The following is a 24,840-nucleotide window of genomic DNA, read 5'->3' on the forward strand; positions in this document are numbered from 1 at the left end:
GTGCTGTAGAAGAGATTTGATGGATTTTAATTCATATGTAGAAACTAGTCATGTTATATTGTCCCCAAATATGATTCAAAACTGTGTTCGCTCTAGCTTCACGAAAGTATATATATTTCACACAATTTAGGTATTTAATCCATGTTATCCTAAAAACTCGAGATATTTAATTATTTTTCATTACTGTAACCATAATTTCTAACTATACAAATGAAACAGCAGACTGAGACCATAAAGGCCACGGATGCGGTGGGTGACAGGGGCCCAGCATCTCATTTCTTACCCCGCAGTCCTCTGAAACGTGAATCCGTCCGTGGTCAGAGGGCTTATTTTCTGTTGGTTTGGTTTATTCCCGAAACATTTCCCTCTGTTTTTAAGCTCTAGTCAGTTGGCAAAAAAAAAAAATCAACCCTGTTGTGATAAGTTTAGACTTCAGTAATTCAGTGTTTGTCACCGTGAACGACATCAGTTCAGCTGGTGCAGAGTTTCCAGGCAGGAGGAGCCAACCGTGGATAAGCCGCCAGCACTGGCCAAACAGCCCATCAGACATGTTCAACCGAGCGGGCTCGGAGACCCTCTGCACCAGGTGAGCACAAATGTTTAAAGACAACAAAGTGACCACCAGATAAAGTCTCAATTCAGTTCAGCGCCGTTAGCCCAGTTACTGAGGTTGTTGGTAATACTAACGGCAGCCTGGCTAAGGCTAATGCTAGCAGGCTCCAGTTGCTAGCTGACGTTAGCTACAAAGCTAACATTTTTAAATGGAACCGGCGTGTTTTTATTTCTTGTATAAGCCAGTGTTTAGCTACCTGACAGCTCACTTATTCACAAGGGCGTTAAATTCTTTAACTTTTGTGTGATATGACAGTTTTTTTAGGTTCGTTGTTGTGACGGGCAGCCGGGAAAAGTTTACAAGTGTTGCCGGTGCTTCAGTGGCTCGTCATGTCTCTGCCTTCGTGGCTGTCGGGACTCAGACTCGGAGGGTTTGCGAGCTGTAGCGAGAAATGTTTCTGCAGCCATTCCCAGTTAGTATTAACAAAGATCTAATGAGGACAAGGACCTCAGCTTGTTTTGTTTGTTTAGTCAACTCCCAGTCCAGTTGTAAAAGCTCTGAAAGACTTGGCGTTGGTGGTCAACCTGAGTAAGTGATTACTCAACTACCTGTTGTCCGCCACAGTTTCATCTTCTTTCTCTGTCGAGTAGGAGTTAGGTTCTGCTGATGGAAAAACTTGAATGGGTTTTGTTATGACTTTCAGTGTTTACTTGAGACTGAAGGTCAGACAAACCAGCAGGACACATAAACATGAAACGTAATGTAGGCGTATATGTATTGAACCCACCCAAACACATAGTTTTGCCCACATTGAAAATGCAGCAAGACTTGTTCTCAGTGTGCTCATTCATCAGTAATCACTGACAGAGCCTTAGTCTTTATTCTTAATTCGTCCAAGTCATTATTTCAAGTCCAATACACTACACCTGAAGGGCTGGATTCCATGCCAAGGTTGTTCTTCCTTATTTACTTAATTATGATCATTTTTTAATGAAGCCTGGCTTTCTTTCTTGGATCTACAAGAGTGGGTAGAAACTTGAGATAGTGTGATAGAGAGAAAAGGAGGAGACTTGGTGAGATAGAGATCAGACATTCGTGAGAGATAGAGGGCTGGAAGGACGTGGAGTTTATTATAGGATGCGTGCAAAGGAGGACAGCATGATGGTCACAGAGAGTTCAGGGGAGAAGAGGCGAAGGAAGGGTGAATAATTGAATTCTTCATACAGCGTACAGCAAGGCTGTGTTTGGGTCTGTGCTGCAGAGAGATGGGGAATATGGGCCATGCATACAGTAGTGACAATTGGGGCATTATTTGTTGGCCAAGAGTTTGCAAGTCAGATGTGTGCGTGTGTGTGTGCGTGTGTTAAGGAGCATGTTACTCTTTGCTGAGAAGGTTTAACTTTTCAGATGGCTGCTGAGGAGACAGAGGGAAAAAGTAATGCTTACTGGTTGTATATGATGTAAGATTATGTAGTCCATTTCAATAATACCAAATGGACTCTTGGCAAATATTTCTAAAAACTAATTTGTGTTAACACCCATATTTTAGAACATAGTTATTTCAGTACTGACTGAGCAGTGCTGTTGGCTGCTGCTGCTCTTACACAGAGACAGACTTTTTGTTGATGCTACTGGGACATTTGTTTTGGGTTGCTAAGAGGTGACGATTTTTCTGTGCAGCCAAATCAGACACAGCTAGATATTACTTCCACTCTACCATTAATGTGTAATTAACAGTTGCATTAGTTTGATGCTGCATTTGTTATGATGTGGATTTCATGCAACGTTATGCAGTCATGCATTTGAATCTCAGCGATGGTTTGTAATTGCCGGGGAAGTGGGCTTACTTTTTCAGGAAATGGCTTTCTAAAGAGCAGGAATAAACAAAGGCCTGTTGTGCTGCATGTTGGTTTTTGTTGTACAACTATCAAAGGGTGGTCATGTCTCAAGATGTGTTTATGTTTATAATACTGCCCAGTTACTGCTGTAAAATAATTCAGACAGGAAGCCACCACATTATGTGGCCCAGTGCAGGTGGGCTGAGTGCCAGCACTGGAATGTACTTACTGAACCAGTTAGTTGCCCTTGACGACAGAGGGGTCAAGGGTCACCTTGATGTGCATGTGCTCCCAAAACAAGAACACCTCTCATATTTCAACGAGCAGGGCGTGTTATGCTGTGTTATTTCGGCTCCATTACCTGCACTTAAAACGAATTAAGGAACCTGTTTGTAACTCAAGTGAAAGTCGACAATAGCTACGGCCAACTCTACATGGCACTCAAAGTTCACGTATTATTATATTGGTGTGAGTTCAATTTGTGAACTTCTACATATTGCCAGCACGGTTTTAGATTTGGACTTCAGGCTTTATTTGAGTCATTCATTACATTTAGTCATTGAGTGCACGACCAACAGAAGACGTGAGTTGTACCGGTATTATATTAGTATTATAACGGTATTATATGCAGTATTATTGTCAACATGTTCATTAGAGAGATTTTGTATTTGCAAATTATATTAAAAATAGACAAACACCCTGGTTTTTACTTGATGACAGAGCATTTCTCCTTTTACCCAGTGAGCTCTGAGTATTTCACTGCATCCACAAAAAAACATGGTTTCCCATAGGACGTTATTTACCAGGATACTAATGCATCTCATCACATGATCAGTGCAGTTAGTAGATGGTGGCCTAAACAATATTCACTCAACAAGGTTAGTGTTAGAGGATACTTTTTTTTTCTGATGCGAGTGGAGGCAGTCTTTATTTCATGTGAGGTTGTTCACCTCTGCCATCAAACACTAGAGAAACTCTGAGCTGAACTTCTGTCCAAGTGAAAACATAAACATCAAACATATTTGGAGCCAAGAAGAACAACATAATTTAACATAACAGAGTGAGATGAATTTCTTTCCCGAGGAAGTATGACATGCCAGCTACCTACTCAGTATGCAGATAGTGGTTCTGCTTGAACAACACAACAAAGCTCTGTTGTGAAAAGAGAACAATGGGGACAAGAGCCTATTTTCCCAACATGTCCTCCTCCCCTGTGTTCATTCTTTCATCTTCTCCACCTATTGATTTCTATTCAAACTTTATAAAAATGTTTGGAATTGATAATACAAAGTGGTTATAAATAGTGATAGTGATTGTAAGCTGAAAACAATTTCAGCTCATACTACACAGTACCATGTAATGAACACTGACTAGAAGATTTAACATGATTTGAGTACTTAAACACTTACTGAAACGTCTAGATATTTTAGTCTTCCTCAAAAAGAAAACAATCTGGTTTGAAAACAAATAAAAAGATAGACATATTAAGAGTTTTTTTTCTATTCTTAGTTTTATATCCACCAGTTTTTCTCCTGACCTGCTTCCCCCTGGTCTACTCTGTCCCAGGCTATGGTAGTGATCACCCCCAGTCCACGCCTGATGGTGAGAATGACGACAATACTTCCATGACCTCCTTTGGTGTTGCCCTCCGAGGCCTCCCCGTGGCCTTGGCATCCATGACACAAACTGCCACCTCGGACTCACGCTTTCACCCAAAATGGCGGGCGATCACTGTGGCGACCCTGTTGGCTTTAGTGCTCATACTGTATCTGCACCGGACAGCGGGGAACAGAGATACTCCTCCCAGAGGTTACTACCGCAACAGGGCTCACAGTTTACAACTGTACAATGAGGGTGAGGATGACATCTACAGGGACACTTACAGACGAACTGCAGGAAACCTCGCCCGCCGGCACAAAAGGGAAAAACCTTACAATGACACCTACCCTTTAAGTCCACCGGAGAAGACGAAGAATGGCATCCGCTACCGCATCGGTGTGATCGCAGACCTGGACACAGCCTCACGTAGCTCGAAGGACCAGACATGGTTCAGCTACATGAAAAGAGGTTATCTGACTGTTTCAGAGAGCGCTGACAGACTGGAGGTGGAGTGGGATGCTGAGGCTGTCACCCTAGAGAGTCATCTGGCTGAGAAGGGACGAGGTATAACTTGATTAAGAACTTATCTATTGATATGTATAGTCATTATGTTTGTGTGTTCAAATCAGTATTTTAGTTACCTAATTTTATTTAACTATTTATTAACCGTGTCGCAGGTATGGAGCTGTCAGAGCTTGTGGTGTTCAACGGTCACCTGTACAGTGTAGACGACCGCACAGGCGTGGTGTACAGGATCGAAGGAAACCAGGCGGTCCCCTGGGTTATATTACCTGACGGTGATGGCTCAGTCTCCAAAGGTCAGTTTCTAGTAGAGTCTCACACTGGCTTGGGTATGGTGACCAGAACAGTTTAAAAAAAAAAAAACAAAAAAAAAAAAACTGCTTTTGGTTTGGTTTTCACTGAAGACAACCAGTGTAACCTTTCCTTGTCTTGAGGCCAACTTCTGTGGAGATCCTCAGGCCTCCTCACAGATCTGTCCTGTTTCTGTGTGCGCAGGGTTCAAGGCTGAGTGGCTGGCAGTGAAGGATGAACACCTGTATGTTGGTGGCCTGGGGAAGGAGTGGACCACAACCTCTGGGGAAGTTGTCAACAACAACCCAGAGTGGGTTAAAGTTGTTGGCTACCATGGCGACGTGGAGCATGAGAATTGGGTGCCATACTACAATGCCCTGCGGAGAGCAGCAGGGATCCAACCACCAGGTGCTGACAGATTTCATTTACTCTTTACAGCCCTGTCCACGCACAATGTCAGAGTTGATATATCTTATTATTGGCTTCAAGGGGTGTAGTTCTGTATTCATAATTAAGGTTTTTTTTTTAAGTAGTATTCCAATTGCACTAACTGTATTTAAAACAGTATTTAGTTTAATTGGAGGATAATATTGTATTTACATCTTTATTTTAAAAAAGCACTGATTTCTTCCTTTATCTTTGATGTTCAGTTCTAGTGTATTCTAAGGCTGCTTAAACCCCTACCAACCTCCACCCAGAGGAGGCTAGGGAAGCTTGCATGTAGACTGAAAGACAACTCAGGCAATTAAATAGTTTTGAAGGTGCGGGTTTACCAACTCAGATGAGCAAAGAAAACATCTCTATGAACTTCTCATCCTGATCTTGACACTGTTTACAGAGATTTGAGTGAGTCACCCAAATAAACTATAAAAGCGGAGGGAAAATAGCCCTTGAAAAGTGGAAATACCACTCGTGTCAGCTCTTACTCATTCTGTTACCCCTCCCTTCCACAGGCTACCTTATCCATGAATCAGCGGCTTGGAGTGAGCGTCTCCAGCGCTGGTTCTTCCTCCCTCGCCGTGCCAGTCACGAGCACTACGAAGAGACTGCAGACGAGCGGCGTGCCACCAACCTCCTCCTGTCCTGCCCCGCAGACTTCAGCTACATAACCGTGCGGCACGTCGGACCACTCAACCCCACCCACGGGTTCTCCTCATTTAAATTTGTTCCGGACACGGACGATCAGATTATTGTGGCTCTAAAATCAGAGGAGGATGCAGGCAGGATTGCCACCTACATCATTGCATTTACACTTGACGGTCGGGTGCTGATGCCTGAGACAAAGATTGGGGATGTGAAGTATGAAGGGCTTGAGTTTATTTGACAGGGCTGAAGGTAAACATCTTCCTAACTCTGCAGGGGTCCTCCATGTTTCAGAGGATTAAGATGTGGACTGTTTTATGCAACACTGTTGTTTAAAGTCTTAGGTTTTACATTCCCCCCTCAATTCTACTGTGCAATAATCAGTATGACACAAATTATATATTTCATAATTATTTTACGAATTATATATTTTATAATCTTCTCACAAGAGAGGCTAAAAGGGCAGGACAAAGCCTCACCACCAAGGAAGGACATCAAGTCTCACCAACTACAGACCTGTGTGTACCTGATGCAGCCAAGCGGTGACAGGCGACACTGTCACACATTAAATTGTCAGTTGTCATTCACCTGCAAATAAGATGCAATGTTTTAAAGCCTTAACTACCTTACATCAGTGCTGGTAGAACAACGCTGTCTCATACTTGTTAAACCTCCTGGTTTGATTGGACACTACTGATATCCCAGAGGAGTCTGGGTAGAAGGGTTTGTTTATTAGTAGCTGTTGGTCTGTCGAACACCACGTTAATGTGGACTTCTTCTCCTACAGACAAGCTCTGCAGGTCAGACACACAAGGGAACAAGGTGAAACAGCATAGAACATTAAGAAAAAAAAGAAATGAATGAATGTCCTTCAATGACTTGAAATATTAAGCTAACTTGTTGCGTTTGTGTTTTATTTTACCAGTTCTGACACACTGATGTTTCTCTTATTCAGTTTATATTATTAATATAACGGGTCCAGTCATTGATGCACTGCACTTGATGCATAGCAACATCTGCTCCATAAACACAAGTTATTCTGGACAGGTCCAGCTCAAATGTCGGCGAACACGTTAAATTGGACAAGTGAACACCAGCGATTTCATTTAAAGATTGACTATTAATATATTCCTTTTGCATCCTCTCAACATACAAATTAAAATTTCTTCTTTTGTTTCACTGTCTTGTTATGTTTGACTGTATAACAACTCAGATTGTTAATATTGTATCTGTACTGTATGTCGTTAACATTTTTATTGTTCTGAGTTAACACAATTTTATCTAAAAAATAATCAGTATACTTTTTACAGTTTTCATGTCTACAAATTCAACAGTTTTGCATTAGTTTTAATTATACAATGGTCTGTTACACAAATTCCATTGAGTGTTTCCATGACTAATGTTACAGCTTCACACGGGGAAGATCGGTTAATGGTGATGGCTGTTAAATTACACAGATTATCTCCATGAACTGACAAACATGATGAGAGAGAGCGAGAGGCTGGATCAGTTCATCATCAGTTCTATCTCAACAGTTCCAACCTGGGGAAAATCTTTGATCTTGTTCACAGGCCTGTTGCCATGGTGAGGATGTCATGAGGTAGACTGGCCACCTTAACGGGTTTGAAGGAGTCCAGTTTATTGTAAAAGTCAAGCATCCTTCGATCGCTCTGCCTTAACTCACAGAATGCTCCTCTTGAACCTGCAGGGAAAACCCATATGGTGTTTGTTATTTAATCTCTTCTGTGTGAGAGACCCTTCAAACCTTTAACTGATAAAGAAAAAAACTTCTGGTCGTTACTGGAACAAAGTGATGCAGCATCAGTGGTGCTCAGCAGAATTAAAACTAATGTAGATGTTAATATGCTATCTACAGGCCATATGCCATTTTATCACAATCCACCGGCAACCCATGAGTGCAGCTGTTTATCTTGGGTGTGTGTTTTTGAGGGTTGTCATTTTGAACCAATAAATTGAAAGAATACAGAAGTAACGCCACTCATCCGACCAGGACTGTCCTCGTTACTTTGCAGAGGTGAGGAGGGAGTTCCACATGGTTTGTATTAAGAAATTTTAAAAAACTGATCTGTTTTAGTATTATAGTTGCAGCAGTTATTCATTTCTTTGCCTGGTTCAATACCATAATATCTACATATGGAGGTATACACTGATACTGCAGTGGCTTCCCTGTCTGATAAAAGACACTGGTTTGCAGGTGAAGGGCTGTTGTGACACTGGCTGGACAGCTCCTCCTTGTGGAGAATATGCAGCCCATGAAACCTGAGAGTGTGAATGAATGTGATAGCAGGCCCCTTTCATGAGGCACATCTCTGATTGATCAAAGGTAAGGTTATGGTTAGGTGCACCTACCACTGCTCCTGATGGAGGACAACAGTTGACCGATCATACGTTTGGCTGGAGACGGATCAGTGACCCGGGGCAGCACTTGTATAGTGATCAAGGAGGGGAATTCCTCAAACACTGAGTCACTTATTGCCCTCTGGAGGTAGAAGATAACATACGATGAAATAACATTGCATTTTATCACCATCATTCTCCTCATCATCATCATCTGGAGAACGATTCTTGCATTTGATCACCTGAATCTTGGCGGCAGCTGGTTTGGCATCAACGAGTGCCAGTGCGTAACCACACGTCCCAATCTCATCCTCCAGGACGAAAGCGCACTGAGGGGAAGGGGAGATCTCACCTCCTGCCAGGCTGCAGTGGGACAGAGGCAACGTCAAGATCGTACAAAAGCATGAATTCTCAGGATCAGAGTAATTGATTCTTTCTCACCTGTCACAGATAAGTGGAGGCTGCGTCATCAGGGGGACTTTGCTGTCTCCTGCTCTCTGCATCTCCTTGAAAATCCTCTGCACCTCCGTCTAAGACAGGGAACAACACTGTGCAACATCGCTACTGGATTTTACCCAAACTGCATCATGATGTCTGAGGACCTGCCTTCTTTACCTTGTCCTCAGGGCAGTATGGCCGTATGCAATATACTGCTGTCATGGGAGGATGTCTGAACAGGTCCCTGTTTCCGTGTCCGGGCAGCATTCTCTGTAATACAGTATATTCATATGGAGCTACATTAATAATTTATTAATAAAAAAGAGGATATATAGTAGTTGCATTGTCCTATTAATGACAATTATCACAGTACATCCTGTGGGGAAAATGGAAGATTTAGTACAACTAATGAGAAAAAAATATTTCAAATATGTCTGCGGCTTTAGACACTGCAATGTTAGATCACCTGGAACTCTCCAGAGAGCCCTCCTCTGAAGCCCCAGGGCTCAGGGTCATCGTTCATAAGCTGGGTGGACGGTTGACCCTGCCCTCCTGTGGAAGACAAAAAAAATTGCAACATTTAAACCGTTTATAGTAGGCTTTTCATTTTAGTGTAACCACATTCAGTTGCCAGTGACCAGTAATTAAGTGTGAGTATCCATCATCTTCTCAGTCCAAATGCAGAGTTTCTTTCCCATTTTTCACAGTTGCTGTAGCTGTTTTGTTTTTGGAGATCCTGTCATTACGGTCTCATGTATCCCTGCTTCTGCCACTCTGTTTAGACTTTACATGGGAATCCTGATAAAAGCTCAGGAATATGTCTTATTATAGACATTGGTCTTTAAAGGTTATAGTGATAACTAATTTCATAAATCTTATTTTAAAATGTCATTAAAAACGTAGCACACTGAAATGCACAGTGCAGATTTAAACAACAGGGTTTAAGGCTAAATCTTACAGGTTTTAATATATAATTATTTTGCATATTATTTACATCTTTCTCTTTAGTTTACTGTTATAATCAACACGTTCTGTTGGGTTATTCCATTCATCAGTAGCTTTCATCTGCATCATGACATGTAGTGGAACTAGACACAGGAACACAAACAGGAGAAGTCCTGTGCTCCTTTTGTCCTTTGAATAAACTGAACCCACGGCAGCTTTTCTCCAACATACTGTATCCTTTACATAGCAGCCTGTGTAGTTTGACCATCATTAGAAGATTTTAATTTTCTCACCCAGTGTTTTCACATAGGCACGAGCCAGACCGACTCCACTCTTAATGTCACAGATGTAGTTGTAGAGGTCGTACAGAATGCTGCGGTTCGGGGCGTTTGACAGGCGGTTAAACATCTGCACCACCGCGTCACACGTGTCATCAAACCGCTGTGCTCTTGAGCACCACTCCGCTGTCTGAAGAAACACCATTGGCTGTGTTAAAGAGCATAACATGCCTGCAAAGTTATCTGTGGTTGGAAAAACTACAAATGCACAACATCACCTTGTCTGTCTCTGCAGTGGCAGCGCAACTGTTGCTCTTGAGCCAGTCCAGCTCCTGCAGCATGGTCCTGGCTGTGGGCCCGTGCTCATATGGCAGGTAGAAGAGGTCTGACAGCAGCTTCAGGTCGTCCAGGGTCAGAGGTTCAGCTGTGTAGAGCGGGTTCTCCCCAGGGCCAGGAACATAGGAGCCTTCTCCCATGTCTGTCTGCATGGGCTCCTCGTCTGACGACTCTTTCTTGAGACGAGCTGGAGGACGACACGGGCCTGGAAGGATGAGGAGGGCGTGACACTTTGTCTCGATGTGATTCTCACACTGCTCCAACTGCTTTGCAACATTATGGGAACAGTACATCAAATGTTGACTGAGAAGTGTTCTCTCATGAGACTTTACCTCCAGGCTGATCCGTGCTCAGAAACTCCCGCAGCCAGTCATTGAGGGCCTGGGTCAGAGCCTTCTGGGGACTGTAGCAGGGGTCCTGCTCCTCATCACCTGGTGATGAAGGTCAGGGACAGTGAGACAATGTGCAGACTCCACTCCCATGTTGTGCCACTAAGCTTTAGCAAGGACGTGATTGTCATTTATCGACATAAATGTGTTGGGGTGTTTGGAAAATGCATTTCAGTCTTTTTTAAAAAAGAACAACACTGGACACTCACCCATCTCCACATCCCTTGGTCCTCCATCAGCAGTTGCTTTGCACCATGTAGCCAAAGTGTGGATGGCCACAAAGTTTGGGTAAAACTCACAGTTGGGATTGGTGAGCACTCCTCTCAGTTTGGGAATCAGCTCAGTGGATCGATCCTGTTCAGAAAAGATAAGGTTGATTATATCAGGATATAGACCCTGACCTGTAGGAAATGTTAGAATACCATCTTTTATTAATGTAAATGGTGACAGGCAGATATTTACCTTGTAGGGTCCCAGGAAAAGTCTTTGGGGATCATAATCATTTGCATGGATATTGTCCCAGATGACTGGTGCCCTCTTTAGGACAGAGGACACCTCCTCTATGGACTCAACTGAGATTTTGTGGGACACCACTTTTGGACCTAAAATATATATATATAATTTTTTTTTTAATGACTTCTTCTAAAATGGATTGTAAAAGTTTGCCAGTGATTATTCCTGTGGAGTCATAGGTTGTGGTTCAGTGTAAGCTCACCAGTCCATAGTACGTCGATGCCAGGCAGCAGCTTCTCCCCCACAGTGTGCAGGTAGGAGGACTGGGCCACGTTGGGGGTGCAGAAGGCAGCACAGTAATCTGGAGAAACAGAACAACAGTGGCATGATAAGAAAAACTAAACCAATACCATGAAAAACAAAACAGATTCAACATAGTTGTGGATGCCTTTTGGCTGAGCTTATATTGACAGGAAATCTTATGTCGCTTTCAAGCCGCCCTTCTGTCGGACCTGTAGGACAGAAGAGGAAGGTCTCAGGTTCTCTCAGGTGCTGGAACACCTCATTAGTGATGGCCACCTGAGCGTGGGCGAAGGAGCTGAACGCCTGTTTATCCGCTGGACACATCTCGGTCTCGATGTCATCGAACAGTAAAGAGAAGGACGTGCAGCCGAACTCCCTCACCTGCCGAACAGACAGGGACAACGAGGTGATCGCCATTTCTCAGACTGAATTCAAATTTAAACGACAAACTAAAACTTCAGATGCTGTTGAAAATACACATTGCAACAAGGTCAGATACAGTCTAAAAATTAGCTTCACCTGCTAGAGACTTTTCTCCAAAGCACCTTGCAGCAAGCATTCTCAAGAGCTTCTCCACCGGGAATTAACCCCATTACCTGCAGCGGTGTCAGGGCCATCGGCTGCATGTCGACCTACTTCCTGTGCATCAAATGCTTCTATTTTACTGCTGCATGTTTCATAAAAAGTAATGTGGTGTCCAAACAAACCCTCAGAGAGCCATAAAGTTATTAAATTATCTCTTGTGCTCCGCCCTTCATCTTCATTCTGCATACAAAGTCCTACCTGATCCAGTTTCCTCTTCAGGGCAGCGACCTCTTTCGGGTTGGAAAAAGTGATATCCAGACCGGGCGAGATTGCATAGATGAACTCGACGTTGTGCTGTTTAGCTGCTGATATCAGGGCCACGAGTTGTTCTGGGAGGAGAGCAAGAGATGAGAGAAGAAAGGCTGTTTAATGAGGATCTCCGAGCTAAAATGCCCCTCTGCAAGGCACTGTAGCTTGATGCCAATGATGGTGTTGCTGATCACAAAAATAGCCACAACAGCAAAGGAATTTACAAATACAGACAATATGTGATGGCTGCTGATAGTGTTCGTTTTGACCTGCACTTAAGAATCGCCAGAGACATGACTCTCAGTGATGATTATCACCACTGCCCTTCAGTCTGTAACATTACTGATAACATCCAGGCAGCCAACAGAGAGGCACCAAACTGAGCAATTAAACCGTGTCTCTAAGGAGATAATGATGACTCGGGATGGGACCTTGTTGAGACTGATACAAAAAGAAAACACCCCCATGAGTCTTTATTAGTGTTTTAATTTGTTGCTTTGGATCATTTGCAGTTGCATTTCAGCCCAAACAAGGATCCTGATGTTTTACTAAGATATAAAACAGCCTTAGCTGAGTGTGTTTTTTGTTGAAGAGCCTGTTTATCTGGTTAACTGCATGGTGGATCCCAGGCATGCTAATAACCACTGTGTATTGTTGGTACAGTGGGTCCTGATAAGATGATAAACTATAATATAATAATTTATTTTGAAATTTGACTTTTTAAGAGGGACTGGTTGAAAATGGAGGCAATGATTAGGAAAAAAAGAAAAATGTGAAAGATATGTGCAGAGGTGAGACTCACCGGCTTCCTCAGCAGAGTACAGGTCTCTCCAGTACATCCTGTGCTTGTAGTCATCCTTTGGAGCGTACAGGTATGTGTTCAAACCCCACTTCTGCTCCCTGCAGATCCCAACACCAGCAGTGATCAGCAGCAACCAATATGTCAGCCACAGTGTTTTTAAAAGTGAAAATGAAGCTAAGCATGTGAGCGCTCAGGATCAGGAGACATCAGTAAATAGAATAAATCCATGTTTGTTATATATTGTTTGTTTGTGTGTGGTCAACCCTGTTCCACACATCAATACCACTATGATGCCATTTTTAGGCTCTACAGTAAGTGGTCACCATTTCCTGCCATGCTCCTTGCACTTATTCAGGGAGGAAGTTCACACACCTTTTAAACAGCTCGGTTCTTTGCTCCATAGTCCAGGGTCGCCCATAAAAACCTGCACCAAGCAAAGGTCAGAAGTGATCATTATGTGGTGACGCGATCATCAAATGTGTGTTTCCAGAAAATAAAACTGGAGTTTGCAGCACGAATTTGGATGATTACATTCTGATTGAAGGAGCTGTACTGTAGCAGAGACACCCCTGGGGGCTGGGACCGGGTGGTCCAGTCCGGGCCCCTGCTCCCAGCCCGCTCACCTTCTACTACTCCACTGATGAACCGCCTCGTCCCGGTCTGGGTTCGGCTCTTGGCACCGCTCGGCTTCGACATGGTTTAGTGTGAAGGTTGATGTTGAGTGGTCTAATGTCTCTGTCTCTTCGCTCAGACTCCTAATGCTCAGACAGCAGCTCCGGCTCTGACTCAGCGCCGTCAGTCAGTCAGAGCTCTGGACGCCAGCGTTTCATTTGATTCCCTTTTATTGCGCCGTCCTCTCACGCCTGCGCAGACCAGTCAAGTTTAAACACAAACAGCATTATTGCGCAACACGATGCTGACATGATCTAAAGTCTACAGGTTATGAGTCCTCAGAGAGGCAGTTTTTGTTTTGTGATGACTGAAGTTCACCTCAGATTCAGACGCACGTTTATTGAACGCGTCTGGCGCCGGGGTGAACGTCTTAAAGAGACAGTGTCCCTGAGGCTTAAAGAGACAGTGTCCCTGTGGCTTAAAGAGACAGTGTCCCTGTGGCTTAAAGAGACAGTGTCCCTGAGGCTTAAAGAGACAGTGTCCCTGAGGCTTAAAGAGACAGTGTCCCTGTGGCTTAAAGAGACAGTCCCTGAGGCTTAAAGAGACAGTTCGCCTGAAAACACAAACCAGTCTAAACAACACTGTGGGTTACAGACATGGACGGATTACTGAATCCATCAACAGCTACCAGGCACATGTCCATGGGCCCCAAGGGGTCAAGGGCCCCTGGACCAGGACCTCATATGGATTGCCATTATTAACAGAAACAAAAAACGTAAAACAAGTAAAATGAACTCAGAATGATAGATTGAATGATCAATAGACACCTTATAACACTTCACATCAGACAAACAATAATAAGGTAGATAAATTACAAGCAATGCAATTAAAGGCTAAATCCTGCACAATAACTAGACTGAATAAAGTATAAAAGTAAGATTTAAAAAAAAAGAAATGACAAAAGAAATAGAGCCTGAAAATAGACCTTAGGCTATACAGTGTGCTGAATATACACTACACACTGTACAAGAGTTGTAATTATACAACAATTGTACATACACTGTGCATTAGTTCAAGTCAGGTTGTGTTAATAATATCAGTTGGGCAGTATGTCCTTTATAAGAAAAATAAAATCTGTCAGAGGAGTCCCCTCTGCTGACACAGCAGAGAATGTGCACAGTGGTGGCAGCTAGCAGTAATGGCTTCCTGTAGTGGTCCTTGTGACAGCAGACAGGTCACAGTCAAGGTGTAGAAACATCTCAAAGATGATCAATAGAAACAGGATCCTCCTGAGCTAAATTTCAAGTGTCATAGGAAAGCATCTGAATATTTATGTCAATGTGATATTTCCTGTCCTATTTTTCCTTTTTGAATACATTCTCTTAAAAAAATAATCTTAAATTCTGTTTTAACTTTGTCAATATGGGCTATTGAGTGTAGTTTGATGAGGGAAATTCTTTTTAATTGTAGCATAAGGCTGCAACATATCAAAATGTGAAAAGACTGAGGGGCTCTGAATACTTTCTGAATGTACTGTATATGGGATATGGCCACATGACCTTCACTACATTACATGTGTCAGTATTTGTGACTTGTAAACTAGGCACCAACAGCCACACAAACTATTTAGATGAACTAGGCCTATGTGTCAGCTTATAGAGGCTTGACAATCTTTGTTGAACAAGTGAGAATGTATGAGATGTATAAGAATTAATGTTATTAGTTTCACCTGTTCTATGTAAAATTTGCTGGTGCCCTGTATTTCAAAATAAAGGCTTAAAATAAACAAGGTCTCCTTAAAATCCTGAACATCATCAGCTGAAAGATCCCCTCTAGTCAAGTTTTAAAATGTATAAAAACACTGCTCGGAATAATAATTTCTGTCTGAATTGCTTTCTCCACAAAAAAGTTATATGGTCTTACTACAGATTATTTAAATTACATTTACTCTCTCTCCCTCTTTGCAAAATCCCAAATCAATGAATAAGTAAATGTTCATTTAAAACATTATAATACAAGACACATGAAACCATAAGTCCATTCTCAGTGCACGAGCACTGGAGGTGTCAAGTTCAAAGTTGCACACTGACTGACACATGTTAAACTCAGATTTAAGGTGGCCACAGAGAACCCTTCAGAGGACGACTTTGAGAACAGTCTAAGTATCAAACTCATCGTCAACATTTTTGCACAGTGAAGCTAAAACAGTCAAGCGAAGGCAGCATATTGGTTTATCTTGAGCTCCCTACCCTTGATACCTCTGAGTTCATTTACTTCTTTATCCAGTGTTGCATTACAAATGGCACCTGTGCCAGTGAGGGTTCCTAGTATTTTTTTTTTATTATAGAGTAATTAAAATTTGTAATTGGTTAAATGGCAATTAAATGATAAAGTGACTCCCAATCAGAAGCCTAATAACTTGAACTAATAACTTGTATGTCTTGTTAGAGACATAATAGGGCCCTGGAAGTGAAACATTTTAATCAGAGTGCAATTAATTTTATTAGTTACACCAACAACTGATTAAGTATGCCACAAGAAAGGTCTATTGAGAGAGTAGGGAAGTCAAAACACAACCTAACAAAGTTATCCGAGACAGAAAAATATGTTGAAATGTTGGATATGCTCAATTAAAATCCACATTTTATGTAACAGCTTTGATGTCTGACAGGACGGTCTTTAAACTTCCAGAGCACATGATGTGGTGAGCATTAATGAAGTTGCTGACTCTGTAAGGGATGGGAATGAGGCTGTCGAAGATCTGAAGACAGCAGATAAAAAGAGCCTACAAAGAGCCCGAGCTGCTGTGCAGAGAGACAGAGAGACAATTTAGATAAAAGAAAAATAATGTATGAGACTGACTTTAAGATTAGGGGCCTGCAGAACAGACTGGCTTGATGCTGTGAGATTCTAAGTCAGCAAAAGCCCAGGGACTTCCAAAAGACAAACCAGATGAGACGAACAAGATACAGAGCTGGAAGCAGAACTGGCTTGTAGGTCAGCAGCAGTGGACAGTTTGTCAAACACAGATGAGACCAAGCAGGTGTCCCAGTTCCATGGCTCCCAGTACAATGCATGCTGGGTAACTGGGACCACTACATTTAATGAGTAATTAGTTACAGCTGAGCTTTTCCTTCAATGATGTCAGAATATCTGCAGTGAAGATTTAACTGAAATAAAACAAACAAACTTCTGTTTACTTGTGGCTGACAGTTCATCAGGAACCGCAATAAGAGACTTTATTTTTTTTTTTACATATACAAAATGTAAGTGTTTATGGAATGCAACAAAAATCTTTAAACGTTTACATTATAACATGTTTTCAAATTAAGAGTGCTACATATTTGTTCATATTTCCTGCACACATAAAAACTGCATGCATATTAGAGTCAAAACATGTAAAAAAAACAAAACAAAACTGAGTAACATACAAAGGTTTGCTACATAAGTGCGAGCAAAAAGCTCTGAGGTTCAGGAAAAAAAAACCAAAACTTTTCGTCATTGCCACATCCAGCTCGGTGCTCTGCTACCTCTTTAATCCTCTCTGGGCCTGTTTCAGCAACGAATCAAAGTCCAGGTCCTCAAACCTGCTCCTGGGTGGAGACGGTTCTGCATCTCTGTTCGCGTCTGAGGAGGGGAGGGACATTTACAGGTTCAGTGACTTCCACATTCGAATACAGGTGGTCTATAAAACAACTGGAACACCTGTGTTATGTGCTACGATCCAGTGCCACATCCCTGCAATAAATAACTACACCTTTGTGTCAAAATGTTCAGGTCATGCTGACAGTTCACAGAAGTGTTCAGCTCCGGGGCTGCTGCGATTAGTATTAGCATTTTCAATATCTGAAATCTTCCCATAAATTGACTGAATTGATGTCAGCCACAACGTCAACATCGACCGCCACAGGATGATTTTCAGTTTCATCATCTATGGTCGTGCTGCTTCTCTGTCCCCTGTCCAGGCGGGGACAGCATACTCACACACACACACACACACACACACACACACACACACACAAACACGTAAAGGTAACTTGAAGATTACTCAAGTTGGCGACAACTCTTACTGGACTTTACTGTACGTGCAATAAAAAGTAAAGTAGCTACTTTATCAAACCATCTGTTCACCAAGCATCTAGAAAAGTTTGTTTTCAGCGGCTTGTCTGCAGACTGAAAGGCTGGTGCCAGTGTGTCGGTTTGATTTTTCTGGAGGAAAATTAATCGTTTCAATTGACAGACTAATTGGGAAACTAGACGATAGATTAATTGATTGAAAAATAACCTTTAGTGGCAGCCCTATTCAACCCCATAGTACGTTCTGAGGTGCTACTTTGTGGATTTGCTGATGTGGACTGAATTACATTGACAAGGTGTTATTTTGGCCCCTGACCCTGCATGTACAGTATCGAGGTGATAAAATGTAACATGAGCACAAAGCCAGTGCAACACTGCTTCACTTCATTCATGTTTTCCTTCAGTTTAGTACTTGGCTTCATTTCTGTCTGTTTGAGTCTCACCTAGATCCGAGTAGTTTGAGTTGCAGAACTGTCGTCTACCACCGAAGCAGATGTCAAACGGCAGCTCATCAGGCTTCCGCAGTTTGCCGCCGTTATCAATGGCTGCGAAAGCATCCTCCGTGTTGTAGAAGGTGACAAAGCCGTAGTGGTCGCTATGGGAACCAAAAGTGCAGAATTTGAATACTGATATAATGATAAATCATATGGAAAAAAAAAACACAAGTGAAACGTTACGAGAAAAAAATGTTTATTTTCAAGCGGACATACACACCCTCTGTCTCTGAAGTGGAGCGACACACACTCCACCTCTCCGAACTGAGAGAAGCGTTCTCTCAGTTCATCGTGGGTCATTGAACTGCGGATGCGGCCGACGTACACCACCCTGCGCTCGTCCTGTTTGGGAGGATTTTTAGAATTACTCACCGCTCATCACTCATCTTGAGGAACCAGAAAGACATCAGCTGACATGTCATAATCTTTTACTCACTATGGCTTTAAGTTTCTGAATCCTCATCTCGTGCTCCCTCCTGAGCTTCCTGGACTCTCGGCTGCTGCAGTGATGAAGATGGGAAAAATGGAGACTGAGATTAAACTCTTAAACCCAGGAAAGCCAGAGAGACGCAAGGGAATGTGGCATTTAGAGGAACACCTACATTTGATTGTCCTTTCATCAAATTTCTCCAAGAATTCCAACATTAACTAACCTGTAAACGTCTTTTAACCGCCTCCGGCAAATCCCTGGGGATGGTGATCGGGATCTGGACGGGGACCTGGACTGAGACCAAGATCTGGATCTTGACCTGCTGCATCTTGATCTGGAGTAAGACAGCCTGTAGCGCCGAGGTGGGGAGCGGGAAATGGAGCGACAGGGGGACGACGAACACGAACTGCTCTCTGAACGCCTGCGATGGAGCCTGCAAGGCGGACAAATGGAGAATTGGGAACGATGCACAAGGAGGACAAATAGAAACAAATAATGATCACGGTTAACATGAGATGATTACTTCTGTCTTTTTGGAGAGCGAGACGCAGAGCTGGAGGAGGAAGACGAGGAGGAGGAGGAGCAACGAGAGCTGGAGCTGGAGTCAGAATGAGGGGATCTTCTCCGATATCTCCTCTTCTCCCTCCCTCTGATGGGAGGGCTGGGTGGAGGTGTAGGGAGAGTGCATGGGGCCGCCCTGGCTTCACTTGCAGCACTGCAGCCTGAAAACTGCAGAGCTTTGTCTGTGGATGGGTTCGCCTCTGACCTGGTCCTGGGTTGTTCAGAGTGATGCTGCGGCGCAGACTTCGTTTGACCGGGCGAGGTCGGTGTTTTCCATCCAGCAGCAGCACTCGAGTCGAGAGCTGTCGCCTGAAATTCATTTGCAATTTTAGAAACATCCTTGAGTAAAGAGGGCTTAGCTCTGCTACGCTCAGTAGCACTTGTAAGTGAATGATCCACAGGCACGCAGTAATCGTGATCGCAGGATACAGATGAATACATGTGAGGAGAGGTGTGAGCAGCGGGGGGCTCTGGGGTGCTAACGTGAGTCCTCTTGGACGGTAAAGGACGGGGGTCGATGATCTGAATGGCTTTGGATGGAGGGTTTTTGCGTCTTGCAGGATGTTCTTGCTCAGTGCTGAGGATGATTTCGGTGCCGAGGGGCTCGGGGATGTCCACAGGCTCCAATGTTTGGAGTTGTGGCAGGTTCCTGAGGGTTTTTGCAGCCTCGGGTGAAACGCTTATAGGTTCAACGGGTTCCGCAGAGGGGGTCGGTGGCAATCTGGAGGTCTCTTCTGATCCTACAGGCTCCATGTGTCCATCTGTTTGTAGGTGTGGAGCAGCGTCGTTCTCGCTAACTCTCTCCTCTTTAGCTGCAGCAGGAACAACAACAAGAGGTTAAACAATGACCAGATGTCAGCATCCAAATAAACAGCGACCAGGGCTCTCATCACTCACCTTGTGTTTCCTCAAACTGTTCCAGGAGGCTGGTCAGATCCGGGGCTTCTATCCCTGAAGGCGAAGAACAGTAACATGTGCTCAATACATCAGTTCAAATCACAGTTTTAGTGCCTTTATTATGTCACATTTTACATCTCTGTGGTTTACCTGAGTCAGATGTTGAACTCTGCGTTCTACTGCCAACCGCAAGAGTGGGTGGTGGTTCCTGAGGAGAGGAAATCCTTGGGGGAACCTCTGGTAGTGGTGTTGGGGTATCTGCAGGAGAAGGTGGCTGAGTACAGCATGGCGTGGAGGAAGGACACTGTATCTGCCTCACTGGATCGGGACTTGCTGGCTGAGGAGTCTTTGGATCCAGCTCGGTTCCTTTTGTTGGGCTCTGAGTGGATTTTTGTGGCTGAGGTTTGTTGTGCGCTGAGGCAGATTCGGTGCGTGCTGAGGCAGGACAAAGTGCTGGAGATCTACAGGAGACATCTGAGGCTATCTCGGTAAACTTGTTTTTCATTTCCTGAAGCAGGGTGGTGCCGTCCTGGTTTACTAACAACACCTGGGACTTTGGCTCAGAGGAGGATGTCGGCCTTTGAGGAAACGCTGCTGATGATTCATTTTGGATTTGAGCTAAGTGGGTGGTGCTCAGGAGGTTGGAGTCTGTATTGAGAAACTCCACTTTAGACTCTGATGAGTTGTGGGCAGTGGACGGTGATGCCGTTTGGCTGACCGGCAGGGGGACGAGGACGGGATTTGGGGGATCGCTGCTGAGCATTGTCGGTTTCTTTACTGGACTTTTTTTGCTCTCAGGCACATTCAGATTTGGGTTAGATGTGACGTCGGGCAGTGGACTAGCAGGTGAGATGGTTTTGGATGCAGTTCTTAGGCGCTTCAGTCCGCCGCAGCGTAGATGAGTGGATGCTTTTGCCTCTGAGGGGCGAGGCCGTGGTGGTAGAGAGGCACGATGGGGTGAAGCCTTGTGACCAGGTTTGTGGAGATGATCATGGTTTGGACAGTGGTGTGTCGTCTTTGGTCCACAGCTGTTTTGTCTTTGTTCCTGCAAACAGAGGATGGGGGGCAACTCCTTCGGGGGCTCAGACACAGAGGGCCACTTGGTTGTGTAGTTCCCCTGTTTCTCCACCAGGGGCTGTCTCTTCTGGCGCAGCTGTCTGTACTGTTGGAGGCTGAGTGATTTGGCCTTTGTCTCACCTCTAGGTGGCAGAGCGTCACCCTTGTTACTGTTCATTTCTGAGGACGGTGTTGTCTGGGGCTCAAGTGCTGCCCCAGCTGGATTTCCAAGAGCTTTTGTGTTGTTTGGTGGAACTGGCACAGCCTCACTCGTTAGATTTTTCTCGTTCAGTGCCTTTTCCACTGATTCATTGTATGAAGCCACTTGAACGGGGCCAAAGCTCACTCTTTTCCTCTCTCTGCACGGTGGCGCTCTGAGTGAGCTTCCATTCACCAACACACTCTTCAGGAGTTTACCATCACCTCTTTTTTCATCTCCCACTTCTTTCCCCTTTGTCTCTTTCACGGGTTCCTCATCATCAGATACGACGTTTATCTCTTCATCGTTCTCTTCAGTGGGCCGCTCATACCTCCACACCTCCTCCTGGGAGAACAGAGTGTGGTTTTTCCTCACTTTGTGGCCCTCCTCCACGTGCAGCTTCAGACAGTAGGGGTGCATGAGCTTCACCAGGTTGACGAGAGAAGTTGAGGTGAAGACCTCGACTTCATTCTCTGCGTTCTTAGTTTTGGAGTAAAACAATGTTTGACTTGACTGCATCTGTGGGAGGCTGTTTCTCTCGACTCTGTCCTCATCTTCATTTTCTCCATCCCTCTTTATGGTGAATGTTACATTGGGTGATTTGGGTCTTGGTCTCGGTCTGTCAGCAAGTGAAATTGCCTAAAGAGAAGGAGAGAGCGGTTTAAATCTTGAGTTTTTAATCTTTGGGAGGCAGAACAATTAATAAAGGATCTGCAGATTTTGAAAGCACTCCACTGCCAAACTCTCTTCTGCACACGCAGCCTGTTAAAGTGTGGCTGATATCTATACAAATTATCATGCAGCACGGAAGTCCTCACGAAAGGACACATTCAAGGCGTTGTTGTATCTTCTCCGTTCAACAGCAGCTCATATTCAACTGAACCTGAAGGAACATGTGAAGCACTAAATCAGCAGATACGTCGTTCTGTTTGTTGTTCCAGTTTATGAACCCACCTCTGAGTTCTCCCTGCACCGTGGGGGCTTGAGGAGCTTGGTGTCTGGTAGAACATCAAAGGGAGAAAGAGTCCCGTCGTCATCCTCCACACTGTCCAGCATCTCGGACAGGGCCGACAGCAGGGTCTCACTCTCTTCCTCCACTCCGCTCTTACCCTGAGAAGACACAGCAGTGTCCACATTTATTCATTTATCTGTGCTACAACTCACATTTTGGACCCTGAAGTAGAGCCAACAACACAGGTAACGCAAACTGTACGATCACAAACACTGATACATGTTAAGGGATGTTTTAAACGTCTGAGATGTAGAAACTTGCAGAGATGCTCCTCAGAATGACGTGTTTATTCAGATTCATAAGATTTAACACTGACCTCTGATGCGACTGCGGAGTCCTCAAAAATGGCCAAGATGGCGTGATCTGTACAGGACTGTGCGTCCATGTCCAGACCTTCAACATCACCTCTGCTCAGGACCAACTGCAGAGACACAGACATACAGAAAAAAACTATAATAAACCAATGTTGTGTAAATGTGCACACACACCGATCGGGTCTATTTCTACCTCCTGCAATTTTACAATGCACTCCGTCCTCTGGGTGTGTCCAGGAACTGAGGCGCAGGAGGCATTAAGCTCAAAATTAACTTTCTCAGCATAAACAGGAAGAGCTGCCTGTTCTGACAAAGCTGCAAATACAGCCACAAAAAAAAAATCCAGTGAATTTTAAGTTAAATCTGCAACTGCAATACAGTAACAGCAGTTCACTGATAAGGTTTGATGGATATTTTATTGTTGAGGTTTGTGAATTTCAAAGGCCCATGTGGGGATGAGCACTGTGGACCAGCTTTAAATACTGTGTGGTACTGATTCTTGCAGAATACCTGTCGCCAGGTAACAATAATTTCCATTATTGATTCATCTTGTTTGTTCCACGATTTATTTTGTCTATAAAACATGAGGAAATTGTAAAGGGGGTGTCTTCAGATGTCATGTTTTGTCTCACCAACAATTATATTACGATAATGTATGACAAAGAAACAAATCCTCACAACTGAGAAACAGCAAACATTTGGCATTTTAAATGGAAAATGACAAACATCTGATTCAAATAGTCAAAATGAGTCATTGACTCATCGATTAATCAACTAACTGCAGTAGTTGGATTTGTATAAAACAAATAAAAACGCGCCAAAAATCACACACAACTCTCAGAGGCTTAATACCCACACATTAAGCCTGTCTGTGTGAGGAACAGCAGGAAATGAGTCAAGTGTGGACAAAATGTTTGCACAGTGAGGCCTCAGCCTGCAGACAGTCCAGTTCCTGCAGTGTGGTGAGGGGTGCAGGACAGGTGCGAGCAGGCCGAGGGACACCAGGGGGACACCAGGGGGACAGCAGGGGCACACCAGGGGGACAGCAGGGGGACACCAGGGGGACAGCACCTCTGAGAGGCGGGCTGAAGCTCTGACGGCCTCCGGTGCCGCTGTGACTACACATTAGCAGGGTTGTATGTGGCTGAATAACGATTCATCCTGTTGCCCACCTGGAGACAACTTCAAATGAAGCTTGAGACAGCAAAAGGAGGAGTGTTAAGTGAGAGCACCGAGGCATGAAAACACACTGAGCAGACAGCGGGAGTGCTGACGGTGCAGTCGCACCGGAACATCTCGTACTCTTGAGGAAACTAACCGGTTTCCCCCTCCGGCTTTCACACGCTAAACCCCCATAACGGCGAGGGTGGTCGACATGAACGGGGGCTAATGACGTGAACTAACTCATCATCGAGCCGTTTCCGTGCCGATGCGGTCCAAACGGCGGGTTAGTCGCTCCGCCGAGCCGCCTCCCCGCTCACCTCCCCGGTACTACCGCCACTAGCCCCGCTGCAGCCACGTGTCGCTCCGGGCACATGTGGCCGGTGAAACACTTCCTCAAACACCGGGACCTTCCCGCGTCCGGTTATCCCCAAGCCGAACCAGATAAAGTCAGGAAACCAGTACCTCATCGGGGGTGTTCCCGGCCAGAAAGTCGCTGTTTTCGGCATTTAAATCCCCGTCTTCCCCCATCCACCGCGCCGCCATCTTGCCTCCACATGGTCCGCTGGCAGGCCGGCGTGGTCAGCGGCCGGAAGCAGGCGGGGAACACCGACCTGGGATCAGACTGTAACCGCCAGCTCCATCAGGGAGGGCGAGGAGAGGAGTACAAATCTGATCCCAGGTCAGCTGTGTGTATTATTGATTATCAAGGAATTTCTCGCTTGAAAACCAGCGGCAGGTTTTTATTCAGCTGCAAACACGCTTAGATAATGAAGCATCGCTGCGTTTGTGTCGATCATTTGTCGCAGGTGAGAGGTATTTGATTAAGGGGACAGCTTTTCTTATCTTTGAGACAAAGAACACACATGGTTATACAGTTATTGTTTTGTGTGTTTTTGACTGTTTTCATATCATGTTACTGTCGTCAATTAGGTCACATAAATGTTACTTTCTTGAACTTTTCATGCAGAGTTTCTGCATTTTCATTTCCTTTAATGCTCAACA

General features: G+C 44.3%; 3 protein-coding genes across 6 annotated transcripts; 1 reads left to right on the plus strand and 2 right to left on the minus strand.

The window, feature by feature from the left end:
* Positions 1-445: 445 nt before the first annotated feature.
* cant1b (calcium activated nucleotidase 1b) lies at positions 446-7,065 on the plus strand. Of its 3 annotated transcripts, none has more exons than XM_071503745.1 (5): positions 446-586; positions 3,958-4,554; positions 4,668-4,808; positions 5,008-5,211; positions 5,757-7,065. In XM_071503745.1, the coding sequence occupies exons 2-5, from the start codon at positions 4,017-4,019 to the stop codon at positions 6,125-6,127; spliced, it is 1,254 nt and encodes a 417-aa protein (XP_071359846.1). In that variant the 5' UTR covers positions 446-586; positions 3,958-4,016; the 3' UTR covers positions 6,128-7,065. The 3 variants fall into 3 exon arrangements, with proteins under 3 accessions (XP_071359846.1, XP_071359847.1, XP_071359844.1); XM_071503746.1 differs by having other exon boundaries at positions 521-586; positions 3,901-4,554; XM_071503743.1 differs by lacking the exon at positions 446-586 and adding an exon at positions 1,641-1,754.
* On the minus strand, positions 6,766-14,036 carry ogal (O-GlcNAcase like). The gene is made up of 17 exons (XM_071503738.1): positions 13,646-14,036; positions 13,395-13,446; positions 13,023-13,120; positions 12,170-12,300; positions 11,596-11,767; positions 11,346-11,444; positions 11,093-11,232; positions 10,840-10,984; positions 10,574-10,672; positions 10,184-10,446; positions 9,921-10,095; positions 9,149-9,234; positions 8,860-8,952; positions 8,686-8,774; positions 8,487-8,607; positions 8,257-8,386; positions 6,766-7,588 (listed from the first exon to the last, which is right to left on the minus strand). Exons 1-17 carry the CDS (start codon positions 13,716-13,718, stop codon positions 7,452-7,454), a joined length of 2,103 nt encoding a protein of 700 aa, XP_071359839.1. The 5' UTR covers positions 13,719-14,036; the 3' UTR covers positions 6,766-7,451.
* Positions 14,037-16,824: 2,788 nt separating this feature from the next.
* Positions 16,825-24,443, minus strand: LOC139636059 (peroxisome proliferator-activated receptor gamma coactivator-related protein 1-like). Of its 2 annotated transcripts, none has more exons than XM_071503732.1 (11): positions 24,301-24,443; positions 22,677-22,781; positions 22,303-22,458; positions 20,244-21,987; positions 20,094-20,147; positions 19,159-20,008; positions 18,859-19,068; positions 18,642-18,705; positions 18,426-18,547; positions 18,155-18,306; positions 16,825-17,261 (listed from the first exon to the last, which is right to left on the minus strand). In XM_071503732.1, the coding sequence occupies exons 1-11, from the start codon at positions 24,379-24,381 to the stop codon at positions 17,161-17,163; spliced, it is 3,639 nt and encodes a 1,212-aa protein (XP_071359833.1). In that variant the 5' UTR covers positions 24,382-24,443; the 3' UTR covers positions 16,825-17,160. The 2 variants fall into 2 exon arrangements, with proteins under 2 accessions (XP_071359833.1, XP_071359834.1); XM_071503733.1 differs by lacking the exon at positions 24,301-24,443 and adding an exon at positions 23,531-23,551.
* Between the last annotated feature and the right edge of the window lie 397 nt (positions 24,444-24,840).

Source organism: Trachinotus anak, unplaced genomic scaffold (genome assembly GCF_046630095.1).
Source record: "Trachinotus anak isolate AG129_WGS33_773 ecotype Australia unplaced genomic scaffold, CSIRO_AGI_Tana_v1 ptg000019l, whole genome shotgun sequence".
Lineage (NCBI taxonomy): Eukaryota > Metazoa > Chordata > Actinopteri > Carangiformes > Carangidae > Trachinotus > Trachinotus anak.